The sequence below is a fragment of the Scyliorhinus torazame genome, chromosome 2 (genome assembly GCF_047496885.1).
Source record: "Scyliorhinus torazame isolate Kashiwa2021f chromosome 2, sScyTor2.1, whole genome shotgun sequence".
Classification (NCBI taxonomy): domain Eukaryota; kingdom Metazoa; phylum Chordata; class Chondrichthyes; order Carcharhiniformes; family Scyliorhinidae; genus Scyliorhinus; species Scyliorhinus torazame.
The window spans coordinates 244,713,479-244,727,352 of record NC_092708.1 but is presented as its reverse complement, the minus strand read 5'-3'; the positions used below and the strand labels follow the sequence as shown (position 1 = coordinate 244,727,352).

At 49.4% G+C, this 13,874-nt stretch overlaps 1 protein-coding gene across 4 annotated transcripts in view; it reads right to left on the bottom strand.

Moving 5' to 3' along the window:
- Nucleotides 1-13,874, bottom strand: part of slc8a3 (solute carrier family 8 member 3) — an 818,116-nt gene that overhangs the window by 103,771 nt on the left and 700,471 nt on the right. For all 4 annotated transcript variants that reach the window (XM_072485824.1, XM_072485815.1, XM_072485835.1 and 1 more), the window contains one exon: nucleotides 1,537-1,661. In XM_072485824.1, coding sequence (XP_072341925.1) covers nucleotides 1,537-1,661 — 125 coding nt within the window. The remainder of the gene's footprint in view (nucleotides 1-1,536; nucleotides 1,662-13,874) is intronic.

Below are 13,874 nucleotides of genomic sequence, written 5' to 3'. Positions count from 1 at the left end.
ATCAGAGACCCCTGGTGGTCACGGTAAGTGCAGGGTGGCACCCTGGCTCTACCCCTGGAATGCGGGCACCTAGACACTGCTACTCTGGCACTGCCAAGCCAATGGGGCACTGCCTAGTTGCCAGGTTGGCAGTGCAAGGGTGCCCAAGTGTAAGGGTGGCTCTGTCAAGGGGCGAGTGGGGCCAGGCCCATGAAATAAGTGTGGGGGGTGGGGTGTGAAGGATTGTGGAGCGCAGGGCATGTAAGTAGGTGCCTCTGGGAGGTTGGGGTGGGGTGATGGGTGAGAGTCCTAGAAAGGTGCTGTAAGGGGGCTTGGGGGGCCTGAAGAGGAGGGATCCCATAGCGTGGTGCCCTCACTTGGGGGGTATGCAGTAGTGTCCATGTATTTGGGGGTAACATTGCCCATGGGCCGGGGGACAAGCTCACTTAGCGATCAGGACACCCTTTCAAAATGGCGGCCCGATGTCTGAGTTCAGCTCCCCAGTGCGAAAGAAAATTCTAAGGGCACGATTCTTCGGCCGCATTCACCCAGCAACTGGAGAATCCTGCCCGAGGTCAATGGGGTTCGCCATTGTACAAGGCTCGCCCGTGGCATTCTTGCGGCGGGCGGGGCAGGAGAATCCAGCCCTAAGTGTGGGCTAAACCAGTGAGGAACCCCCCAGTGTCCACAAAAGTGACTAAGTGTCATTGAATAGTGGTGGGGAACTCGCCAGCTGAGCCGAAGGGAAACTCCCTGAAAAGCCCGCCACAAATGAACTTTGAAATATTTTGGGAGAATCGCTCCCTATTACTCTGGAGACATGGATCACCTTCATTGAGTGGTACATTTAACTCTCCACCATTACTTTGCATCCAGCTTGGAAGCCCATTTTAACAGATCATTTTTTATCTACCTCGATGATCTTACCCACTCGCACCAGACTTTCTAAATAATGATTTCTTATGACATGCCCATGAATTTCCAACTGGCTCTTCCTGATTTTGGTCAGTTGAGTTCTCTGGTTTTCAGATTTTACCAGCACCTCTTCATTGCTCGTATCACTTGTCCAAGATATCTTGATCATTCACCTCAAACACCATATAACTCCTCAGCCTCAATTCTTCTCTGCTTTGGTTCATTGATCGTCCAACACTCCCGACCTTCACTAATCGTCCAACACATCCTACCATATGTCAAAAGTGATCGAATGCAGCATTTTGCGATTATCAGCCTTGTTTTGATGGCTAATTTTGAATTGATGATACAGAGTGGGATTTTCCACACTCCCCGTGGCATGTTTTGTGGTGGCGGAGGCGGTCTGCCATTGGCTGGCAGCTGGATCTTCCGGGCCTGCCACTGTCAAAAGGGTTTCCCGTTGTTCGCACCTCCTCCGCCGTCAGGGAACCCGTGGTAGGTGGGGGGGGGGGGGCTGCGATGCTATAGGCAGGATTGGATGATCCTGTCGGCAGGAATGGCAGGAAAATTCCACCCAATCTGTTTTATAGATTCATCAAGTTCTGTTCCATAATTTGAAATTGAAATATAATGATTTCTTACCTTGAATTCATAGGATTCTTCAATGATGACCTCCAATTTTGGATGCTCGCCCAAAATGGGTTTTCCCATTTCTGCAATGCGTTTCGCTTCCTCCTCTTCAATTGACAGTTTCCTCCCAGGATCCTCTGAAAAACAAACATCTGATTCATTAATTAAAGTTGCAGTGTGAGGTATTTCCTGTGCTTGTAACTTTCTCCATTGTTTCAAGATCTTCCCAGTGACTGGACAGAAACTGATACCAAGGATCATTACTCTGAGTTCAACAAAACAATTGCCGATGGTTTAAATTTAGCTTTTGTATCGATCCCAGCCAAACCCGGAGCGGTTAAATGGTTAAATATTTTTTTTTAAGTCCTATAGAATCTAATACCATATTTAAAGCCTACTCCAATCCTGAGACTGGGTGACCTTGGTCTGCCTTTGGTTTGAATGGTTTCATCTTGGCACAGATTGGCAGGAACACACAGGACTAAAATTAAGTTCAAATTATTGATAAGAAGACAGGTCATTAATACGTGACTAATGCTTGGCCATAATGTTCTCACACATTTTCCTCACACATTGCCACACAAATTGTTGCTCTCCAAACAGCCTGACTGTTTCAGGAAGACAAAGAGTCAATCTCAGTTATAGAGTTGGACATGCTAAAACGTTGTACAGCAATATGATGTTGTGCAAAATATAGTAAACACTTGTGTCATTCCTAATATCTGTGAGTCTGAAGTGGAACCTGAATGCTGACGTTTGGATACATACCAAGAATTTACTGATTCTCCATCCGTATAAGATTTTCATCTGTTTAGAACCAGCCACTACGAAGGGTGCTAAGTGTAGCCCAAGGTAACTCACCCCTGATCTACCCTCTCTCATGCATTGTGCCTTCTCACTGGCAGAAGACAGTGACAGATTTATGATCTTGTTACCTGAGTATCAAGAACATGAATCTATGTTCTTGAGTTCCATAGTTTGGCTTATGCATCGAAACAATACACCATTTCTGCACATCCAGCTAATATTAGTCATGATCGAATGGCGGAGCAAACCCGATGGGCCGAAAGGCCTAATTCTGCTCCTATATCTCACTGTCTTATGATGACTGGTAACAAAATGGAAGCCATTAGATGGTGTTGAATTAATTTTGAATTTGACTCAAGACATGATAGCAACTCACAGATGGTTCCTTTGCAATATTTTCTGCATTTTACAGAAGTCAGGATTATGATATTCAGTAATACCTTGTGTTGCCCTATTATGTATTTTATTTTATTCCCTTTTCTTCCCATGTACTAAATGATCTGTTGAGCTGCTCGCAGAAAAATACTTTTCACTGTATCTCGGAACACGTGACAATAAACAAATCCAATCCAATCCCATTTTATATAAGAACATAAGAACTAGGAGCAGGAGTAGGCCATCTGGCCCTTCGAGCCTGCTCCCCCATTCAATGAGATCATGTAAAAAATCTGGACATGATTTTGCAAATGGGCCAAGGATAAACAGGCATTAGCTAAAGGCTACCTCAGTCACCTGAGAACTCATTTATAGCATGGGAGCAAGTTATTCTCAACTCCGAGGGACTGCCTAAGAAGGAGAAAATGCAGAGCAAATTATCGCATGTTCCAGCACATTCTATCGTGGAACCGTGTACCATGAGCTCACAACTGTGATTTCCCATATGTTGATCGTCTGATCCCACTTGACATGCGGGAGGGGACAAGATAGGGAAATAGAGTGGGAGTCATTTTGTGAGGCTTCCATGCACATTTAGTGTTCTATTTGCCTGAGCCCTCTCTATCTTTGTAACCTCCTCCGCCCTATGACTATCCAAAATCTCTCCTCCAATTCCAGCCTCTTTTTACTGCTCCACCATTCAGTTGCTTCTGTCTAACCCCAGAATACCCTCCCTAAACCTCTCTACCTCCTCTCCTCTTTTACGAATCTCCCTACAACCTCCCAGGTTTTTGGGTACTAGACCCAATATTTCCTTCTGTGATTTGGTATCAGTTTTTGCTTAATAACTGGGCTTGGGGATATTTTGCTATGTTAAAAGCACAAGGTAAAAAAGAGCGTTGTGGAACAACATTGGCAGAGCTTTTGCCTATTGTCAGAGCTATGGAATGCTTTAACATCGGGAAAGTCTTGTCAATAACCGTTTCTTCATGCCAAAGCTGTAGCAATATGCTGTAGCAAACAGCTAAAGTTTGACTTATGGCATTACTTTGTATCTCGGCAAAGTGCAGTGAGTCTCCCTGGGGAGAAAAGGTCTCACTCCACTGGACTGCAGGGTCACTTTGGTCTTACTGGGCAAGATCTTCCGGCTGTTCGCGCCAGGCATGGGTCTTCCGGACCCGCCGATGGCGCACCCATGCTGTGGGTTTCCTGGTGGTATGGGGTGGATTCAATGGGGAAACCCATTGACAGGACGGAACCAGAAGATCCTGCCACCGGCCAACGGTGAGCCACTTCACACCGCCGAGAAACACACTGCGGGGAGGCCAGAGAATCTCACCCATACCCAGGTTGAATCAATTTGGGTGGAAATCAGGAATAGTAAGGCGAAAAGGTCACTGATAGGAGTAGTCTATAGGCTACCAAATAGTAACAGGATGGTAGGGCAGGCAATATGCAAAGAAATAACAGATGCATGTAGAAATGGTACAGCGGTTATCATGGGAGATTTTAATCTGCATATCGATTGGTTTAAGCAGGTTGGTAAAGGCAGCCTTGAGGAGGAGTTTATAGAATGTGCCCGGGATAATTTCCTGGACAGTATGTAATGGAACCTACAAGGGAACAAGTGGTCCTAGATCTGGTCCTATGTAATGAGGCAGGATTAATTAATGATCCCATAGTTCGGGATCCTCTTGGAAGGAGCGACCACAATATGGTGGAATTTAAAATACAATTGGAGGATGACAAGGTAAAATCAAACACTAGTGTTTTGTGCTTAAACAAAGGCGATTGCAATGGGATGAGAGAAGAACTAGCTAAGGTAGACTGGGAGCAAAGACTTCATGGTGAAGCAGTTGAGGAACAGTGGAGAACCTTCCGAGCGATCTTTCACAGTGTTCAGAAAAGGTTCATACCGACAAAAAAGAAAGACGGTAGAAAGGGGAAAAATTGATCGTGGATATTTAAGGAGGGGAGGGAGAGTATCAAATTGAAGGAAAAAAACATACAAAATGGCAAAAATTAGTGGGAGACTAGAGGACTGTGAAGTCTTTAGGGGACAACAGAAAGCTACTAAAAAAGCCATAAAGAAGAGTAAGGTAGACTATGAAAGTAAACTGGCTCAGAACATAAAAGCAGATAGTAAAAGCTTCTACAAATATATAAGACAAAAAAGAGTGGCTAAGGTAAATATTTGTCCTTTGGAAGATGGAGATTTAATAATAGGAGACGGGGAAATGGCTGAGGAGCTGAACAGGTTTTTTGGGTCAGTCTTCACAGTGGAGGACACAAATAACATGCCAGTGACTGATGGAAATAAGGATATGATAGGTGAGGACCTTGAGATGATTGTAATCACTAAGGAGGCAGTATTGGGCAAGCTAATGGGGCTAAAGGTAGACAAGTCTTCTGGCCCTGATGGGATGCATCCCAGAGTGTTAAAAGAGATGGCTAGGGAAATTGTAAACGCACTAGTGATAATTTATCAAAATTCACTAGACTCTGGGGTGGTCCCAGAGGATTGGAAAGTAGCAAACGTGACACCACTGTTTAAAAAAGGTCGGCAGAAAGCGGGTAATTATAGGCCGGTATGCTTAACTTAGGTTGTAGGGAAAATGCTGGAATCTATCATTAAGGAGGAAATAGCGGGGCACCTGGAGGGAAATTGTCCCATTGGGCAGACGCAGCATGGGTTCACAAAGGGTAGGTCGTGTCTGAATAATTTGGTAGAATTTTTTGATGACGTTACCAGTGCAGTAGATAATGGGGAGCCAATGGATGTGGTATATCTGGATTTCCAGAAAGCTTTTGACAAGGTGCCACACAAAAGGTTGCTGCATAAACTAAAGATGCATGGCATTGAGGGTAAAGTGTAGCATGGGTAGAGGATTGGTTAACTAACAGAAAGCAGAGAGTGGGGATAAATGGGTGTTTCTCTGGTTGGCAACCTGTAACTAGTGGGGTCACTCAAGGATCAGTGTTGGGCCTGCAGTTGTTCACAATTTACATAGACGATTTGGAGTTGGGGACCAAGTGCAATATGTCAAAGTTTGCAGACGACACTAAGATGAGTGGTAAAGCAAAAAGTGCAGAGGATACCGGAAGTCTGCAGAAGGATTTGGATAGGTTAGGTGAATGGGCTAGGGTCTGGCAGATGGAATTCAATGTTGCCAAGTGTGAGACTATCCATTTTGGGAGGAATAACAGCAGAATGGATTATTATTTAAACGGTAAGATGTTAAAACATGCTGCTGTGCAGAGGGACCTGGGTGTGCTGCTGCATGAGTCGCAAAAAGTTGGTGTGCAGGTGCAACAGGTGATTAAGAAGGCTAATCGAGTTTTGTCTTTCATTGCTAGAGGGATGGAGTTCAAGACTAGTGAGGTTATGCTGCAATTGTATAGGGTGTTGGTGAGGCCGCATCTGGAGTATTGTGTTCAGTTTTGTCCTTACCTGAGAAAGGACATATTGGCACTGGAGGGAGTGCAGAGGAGATTCACTAGGTTGATCCCAGAGTTGAGGGGATTAGATTATGACGAGAGGTTGAGTAGACTGGGACTGTACTCATTGGAGTTTAGAAGGATGCGGGGGGATCTTATTGAGACATATAAAATTATGAAGGGAATAGATAGGATAGATGCGAGCAGGTTGTTTCCACTGGTCGGGGAAAACAGAACTAGGGGGCATAGCCTCAAAATAAGGGGAGGTAGATTAAGGATGGAGTGTAGGAGGAACTTCTTCACCCAAAGGGTTGTGAATCTCTGGAATTCCTTGCCCAGTGAAGCAGTTGAGGCTCCTTCTTTAAACGTTTTTAAGAAAAAGATAGATGCCTTTCTAAAGAATAAAGGGATTCGGGGATATGGTGTACGGGCTGGAGAGTGGAGCTGAGTCCACAAAGATCAGCCATGATCTCATTAAATGGCGGAGCAGGCTTGAGGGGCCAGATGGCCTACTCCTGTTCCTAGTTCTTATGTCAGAATAACAGTCCAAGTTTAGCGAGAGTTCAAAGGCCTACCCTTAAGACTATCGTGTAAATGCACACTCTGGTGACCAGGACGCAGATCATCCTATTTAATTTATTACGTGCACTAAATGTTGACACCTTAATGATTTTCCGGTGCATCAAATGGAGTCTTAACCAGTGTAGAAAATTCAGGATGTGATGTCTGCCTTCCTCCAATGATATCAGACTGCGTGAACCTTGTGCAAATGCATTTTCTTTAGGAAAAAGTGAGCAAACAAAAGAAAAAGTACGAGTCATCTGAAAGTCGCTGACCTTTCAGAATTCTCTGAATCATTGATGCAAGGAAGAATACAGCCACCAATGCCGGTTATTTTGCAGGAGCTTTATGGTGGCTTCGTAAGAAAGCAGACAGCGCTGTCTTCATAACGATTAACTGGCCCGGCGACAGGTTTCCAGAATTGGCTTTGTCATTTTGCCTTGCAATAAGGTTTGCATATTGAAGATAAATACTCAAGAGAGAAATGAGGATAAGGGGGTGTAGCATTAGTGCTGCAGTGTTAGATTCACATTTGAAAGTCCAATCAACCCCATGATTGCTCGGTTTCAATTAATGACTCTGCTTTGCTTGCTAGAACTGGCGTGCAAAGAATTATTGCCAATTATCACATTTCTGAGGAGATGCAGGAAGGATCAGGAGATAAAGCATGGAGCACAAAGAAAGAGCATTTTCTAAATAAATGCAATGCAACAGTGTGTGTGATCTCCAGATTTGCTGTTGTATCACAAGATGCTCAAGGGGGACCAGAGACACGAGGATCCCATTATTCACTTTCCTCCTCACCCCTCAGTCCTGGAGCCAAGTGAAATGACCAAGGGCTGTTGCTTGGAATGGTGGAGAAGGGGAATATCCACAGAGAGCATGGCCTGACTCTCTCCCAATCTTAGGGTGGCACGGTGGTGCAGTGGTTAGCACTGCTGCCTACGGCGCTGAGGAACCGGGTGCGATCCCGGCCCTGGGTCACTGTCCGTGTGAAGTTTGCACATTCTCCCCGTGTCTGCGGAGGTCTCACCCCCACAACACAAAGATGAGCAGGGTAGGTGGATTGGCCATGGTAAATTGCCCCTTAATTGGAAAAATATAATTGGGTACACTAAAAAAATTTTTTAAGACTCTCTCCCATGTTATGTGTTCAATCCCAACATGGATGAATCTAGAAAAATGGGGCAATCTACCACTTAAGACCATAAGATGTAGGTGCAGAAGTAGACCATTCAGCCCATCGAGTCCGCTCCCCCATTCAATGAGATCGAGGAAATTGCACTCGAGCGAGAACACACTGCGGGTGCAGGATACTGGGAGAGTCCTCTCGTGGGCTTACTGGCAGCCTCCACCCCTCGTGGGATTCACCCAAGTCCCGTGCAGCGTCGGATTTGGAACTCGGCCCAAAAGGGGCGGGACCAAACGATGCCCGTGGAAATAGATCGTAAACCTACTTAATGCCTCCCCACCCAGGATACACCAGCCTCCTTCGATTCATCGGCTGCCCCAGGGAGGATGAAGCCCGGCGCAGATCAGTGCTGGTCCACAAGAACGTGGAACAGCACCCGGCGGGTCCCCCTGGCTATGAGAGGACCCTGGTGGTCAGGGTCAGTGCAGGGTGACCCCAAGGTCCTCCCACTGGAACGTGGGGCACTCTCCACTGACACCTTGGCACTGCCAGCCTGGCACTGCCAACGTGGCTGGGTTGCATTGCCAAGCTGGCTGGAGTATTGCCTGAGTGCCAGTGCAAGGGTGCCAGGGTGACACTGCCAAGGGTCAGTGCCCGAGTGGGGCCATGCCCATGAAAGGACGGTGGAGCTGAGGTTTGAAGGGTGGAGGTGTGCAGGGCAAGTAAGTAGTGGCCTCCAGGTGGTGGGGGGATGACGGGTGGGGTTCCTGGAAGGGAGCATGAGGGGGCCTGAAGAGGGGGCCCCCAGGGACCACATAGTGGGGTGTCCTCAATTGGGGGGGGGGTGGGATAATGCCCATGTGTGTAGGGGGTGACATTGCATAGGGCGGGGGACCCACAAGTTCACTTAGAGATCGGGCACCCTTTCAAAATGGTGGCCCAATCTCTGAGTTCCGCTCCCCAGTGCTTAAAAAAGTTAACGAGTGGGAAATGCCGCTTGCTCCTTGGCACTCGGCTTGGCGATTAATTGGTCCACTTAACGAGGCCTGATGGACGTTTCGCTGCAAATGCAGGCTCACGAGGTGATTCGCCAGCACCACGCTCGGCAGCCCCTCACTAACAAGGTCGAGCAGCGCTTAAACAACACTTGCTCAGCCAATCCCAGCCAACACAAAATAATGGCGCCCATGAGACTGGCCCCAAGATTTGGGGACGCAGATCTGGGGAGGCTGCTAGATGCTGTGGAGGCCAGAAGGGATGTCCTGTTCCCCCAAGGGTTGCAGAGGGTCAGCCATAGGACAGCACGTGCTGCCTGGGATGAGGTGGCGGCGGTTGTGAGCACCGGGGGTGTGACCAGCAGGACTGGACTCCAATGAAGAAAAAGGTCGATGACCCACACCAGCAGCACGAGTGAGTGGTCACCCATGCCGCCCCCCCCCATCCCCCGCCAGACCTTTTCGCCCCCCCACGCGAGCATCCACCCCCAACTCCCAGAATAGACAGCAGTTGGAGGGCTACTGGATCCCAGGAACCAGCTGGGTCCCAACCTGATGCTGAGCCTGTTGACGAGTTTGTCCTGGAGCTGATAGAGACATAAGTGTGCGGCCGGGACATTCAGAGCATGATATCAGTGTCACTCCAGCAGATCCATAGCCTCTTGGAAGAGTCCCAGAGGCTACGAGCACAGAGCAATGCATAGGACCGAAGCCAACACTGCAAAGATGGCACCGCAGTGGACAGCCTGGTGCACGACACGGCACCTTAGTGAAGGCGTCGTGCAGTCGGTGACAGCCATGGCTGAGGCTCTCAGAAGAATGTCCGACTGGCTGGGGGCTGTGACCCAGTACCAGGCTGATCTTGGTGAGATTCTGTGGGACATGTCCCGCTCTCAGATGGCTGTGGCCTATGCGCTGCAGAGCATGTCCCAGTCACTGAGGAGCATTGCCGAGAGCGCCGATGCGATAGTGCGGACAATGAGTAACCGCCTGGGCTCACGGAGCCAGGTGATGTAGGGGCAGGGGCTTGAATCAGGGGCTTGAATCAGATGCCTCTCTGTCCCAAGGTGAACCCCAGGGCCCTATGGGCACTGAGCGGGAGGAGGGAGTGCCGGGTGCTAACCCGGATCCATGGAGTGGCAATGGTGGCCACCAGCTCCCCTGAGTTTCACCCCTCTGATGTGGCCGCGTCTCACAGCCAGCACATGGGACAGGGCGGCATGGCTGTGCATGTGCCGTCAATAAGTGAGACGGGGCCCTCTGGCCCCAGTGTCCCAAGAGGATGCCCTCCAGGAGCATCAAAGTCCACGGGATGAGCTAAGAAGCAGGCGGCCTCCACCTCAGATGTGCATCCTGGGGAGACACCGAGGTGTAACGGTAGAGCTAGGAGAGCCAAGCACATCGAAGATCACTGAGGGCACCGGGGAAGGGGGGAGAGGTGGGGCGGTGGGGGGGCTTAGATAGGGGATGAGGGGGGGTGAGGGGATGTTGGGGAGAGTGGGGCTGCACCATTGGGAGTGGGGACCTGTATGACACCTGTGACTCATTAAAAACACTTGAGCACAACCAGTATGACGCCTGTCACCTTCTTCTGCAATGCGAGCTGACCTCCAAACCCTTGGCCCATCTCACCAGGCATCTCCCCCTCCCTGTCGCACTCACCCACCCTCCAGCCGTCGACATGTTCCAGAGCTATGTTCCAGAGCTGTGTCCCATAGCCTGGGTGTTCGGAGGTTCACTGTTGCATGTGTGATGCTGCCTCCAGCAGTGTTCAAGCACAGTGTCCAGGCATCAAGGTGTGATTGGGATGCTACAATGACTCCCACATGCTACATGGCCCGGCCACCCAGTTGTCTGGATGGACCTGCTGGAGTGTCACTGACATCTCCCTTTGAATGTCCCGGCCGCCCCCTAACATCTCCATCAGCTCCACGTAACCATGTACTAGAAGCTCAGCATCAGGCTGGGACCAAGCTGGGTCCTGTGATTCAGCAGACCTCCGACTGCTGTCTCGCCTGGGGGTTCCTGCCTCCACCTGATGTGCATCAGCAGTTTTTGATGCTCACCAGAATGCTCACCAGATTGTGCCCAGAAGCCTGACAAATGTTTCCCACCGAGGTGTGTGTATCTGCGCTAGCAGAGGGTGGGGATGTCAGCTGTGACGTATCGGTCGTGTCTTCCTCGGTGCTCTCTTCTTAAGGGTACTCATGGGAGTCAGGAGAGGGGGCCACACGGGATGGGCCGGCACCCTCGGCTGGAGAACGTGTGGGAAAATGGACATGTGGTCAGTGGGAGTGATGGTCAGTCAGTAAGGCAATCACTACTCACGTTTGACAGGTCCTCCGGGTGGGGCCCGGTGATTCCTCACCTCTGCCACTTCCGCCAACATCCACCTTGGTGATCGCTCTGTCCTCGTCCACCCCAGTCGCCTCCAGGGCCTGTTCCTCGAAGGTGGTGAAATTCTTAATTCTGGCACCCCTTCTCCAGTCTGCACCCTCTCCCAGCGGTTGTGCAAGAGCTTCTCATACAGAGACACAGAGAGAGCATCATTAGCTACATGCATGGTTCGCAGTAGTAGTGGGGGAGGTGGTGGGGTGTGTAGGAAGAGTTGTGGGGGGGGTGTTGAAGGGAGAAGGGGGTGAAGGGAGGTTTGTGACCCGCATTGAGATTTGGGGGGGTTAATGGCGTGGAGGCAGTGGAGGGCATGGGTGTCTACTCGCCCGTGCTGCCCGGTGTAGATCTTTGATCTTTTTATGGCACTGGAAGCTTATCCTTCTGGTCACGCTCCCAGAGCTGCCAGCCACATCTACCTCATTCCAGGCAGCACTGGCTGCTTTGTGGCTGACCCTCTGGGACCCTCGGGGGAACAGGACATCCCTGGCCTCCACCATGTCTAGGAGCCTGGCCAGGTCCACATTTCCAAATCTTGGGGCCGGTCTTCTCTGCGCCATGCTTGTGAGCTGAGTGGGATTGGCTGTGCAAGTGCTGTTTAAGTGCTGCTCGACCTTGTTAGCGGGGGGCTGGTGAGCACAGTACTGGCGAATTGGTGGCGAGCCTTCATTTGCGACGAGAAGCCCGCGGCGCCTCGTTAAGTGGACCAATTAATGTTGAAAAGCGTGCTGGCCTCGTTAAGCCAAGCGTCGGGAAGCCCGTGGCAATCCCTGCTCGCTGCCACACTTAGAAATCTTTCCGAAGAATCTCATCCTTAATGTTTTGAAGATGGGGTTCGATATAGCACGTGGGACTAAAGGGATCATAAGATATGGAGGGAATGCAGGAACAGTTTGCTGAATTGGATGGTCAGCCTTGATCATAATGAATGTCGGAGCAGGCTCGAAGGGCCGAAGGGCCTCCTCCTGCTCTCATTTCCAATGTTCATGGGATGAGATGAGCCATGGTCATGATGAATGGTGGAGCAGGTTCCGAAGGGCAGCATTGACTCCTCCTGCTCCTAGTTCTTGGGCTGGATTCTCTGATTCTGCGGCTAAGTGCCAATGCCGGAGTGCGAACAGTGGAGCTTTACGACGCCAAAATCAGCGGCGAACCCTCATCGCATCCGGGAGTGGTGAGGGGCTAGAAGCAGCGCCGGGTAGAACTCCCGGCTCCCGCGCCAAAAGCGGCAGGAGAATTGCTGGGTCCGTGGTCACGCGTGCGCACAGCGAAGACCAGCAGCGGTCGCGCCGTGCAACGTGGCACAAGGGAATTGCTGGGTCCGTGGCCGCACGTGCGTGGACCCGACCTGCCAGATAGTGCTCTCCTGGACCCCCCCTCGCCACCTCCAGAACACTCCCCACCAGTACCCCCAGCCCTCGCCGAAGCCCCTCCGGCCAACTGAATGGCTTCCCCCCAACTCTGGCGGCGTTGGACACAGTCCGCAGCTACCACGCGTGGTTCACGAAAACTGAGAGCACAAGTGAAACACGCCGTCGTGAACTCGCCCCATCCGGGACGGACCATCGGGGGAGGGCCTTCAGGTAACCTCCTGAAGCCGTCCCAACAGGCCTACTCCCCGATGCTGCCGTTTTGTAGGGGGCGGAGCATCTGCAAACAGGCGCCGCTCCCAATTCAGTTGTAAAAAGTTGTAAAAGATCCTCCCGATCGCCAATTATGAAATCGCCGTCGGCAAGCGGCGAATTCTGCCCCTTATGTTCTAATTAGCATCACACACTGATTAACCACCATGATCTGCCTGGTGTCAACAGGAATTAGGTACACACACATGCACACTCCTTTATTAATTCAGTGTCTGGGGTGCTTCACATTAGAATCATGTGCATCAACCATAACCCCCATTTTCAAACCTTTAGGTGCCTCGTGGTAGCCAGAAAAGTGAGCACTGCGCTCAATTTCACTGGCTTGGAATCGAATGTTAAGATAATTCAATCAAACTTCATTTGCATGTTCTTGAGTCATCATCGTGGACTAAATTAAATTGTTCCTTGGGTTTCTATCCAATTTTCCTTTTGAAAAATCAACGTTAACAAATTACCTGCACCTACCTCCTCAAAACTCCACACTGGGAGCTAATAATATCAAAGATCTTACTGAGCTACTTTTCATTGATGATCATTCTGCATTGTATTTAATTAAAAATTTACGAAGCCTTTTGGTCTAATAATTGCGCAAGGCAGCTGCTCAATAAAACACCCACAACCTTTCATATTCATGAACAGCACTGAAACCATCAGAGATTTGTGATGTTCATTACAATGGTTCATTTTTGCAATTGTTCATATAGCACAAAAATTAAAACTTTATTAGCAATCTGAATGATGGATTGGGATGCATCCATATTTCAGTGTAACCAACTGCAAATTATTTCTTGATAAACTTGTTATAACTTTGTCATAAGTGCTCATCCTTCAGCAAGGACCAAGAGCTGCTGTTGGCTCCAATGAAGCCACTCAGGCTGACAAAACGATTACATAAGGCCCGTGTTATGTTTTAGTAGACAATAGATACTCAGGTGTTCTACCACCGTAGCCAGGTCCTCTGAGGCCTCTTTCCAGTGATGCTGGAACTTGTTATTCAAAACGTTCACT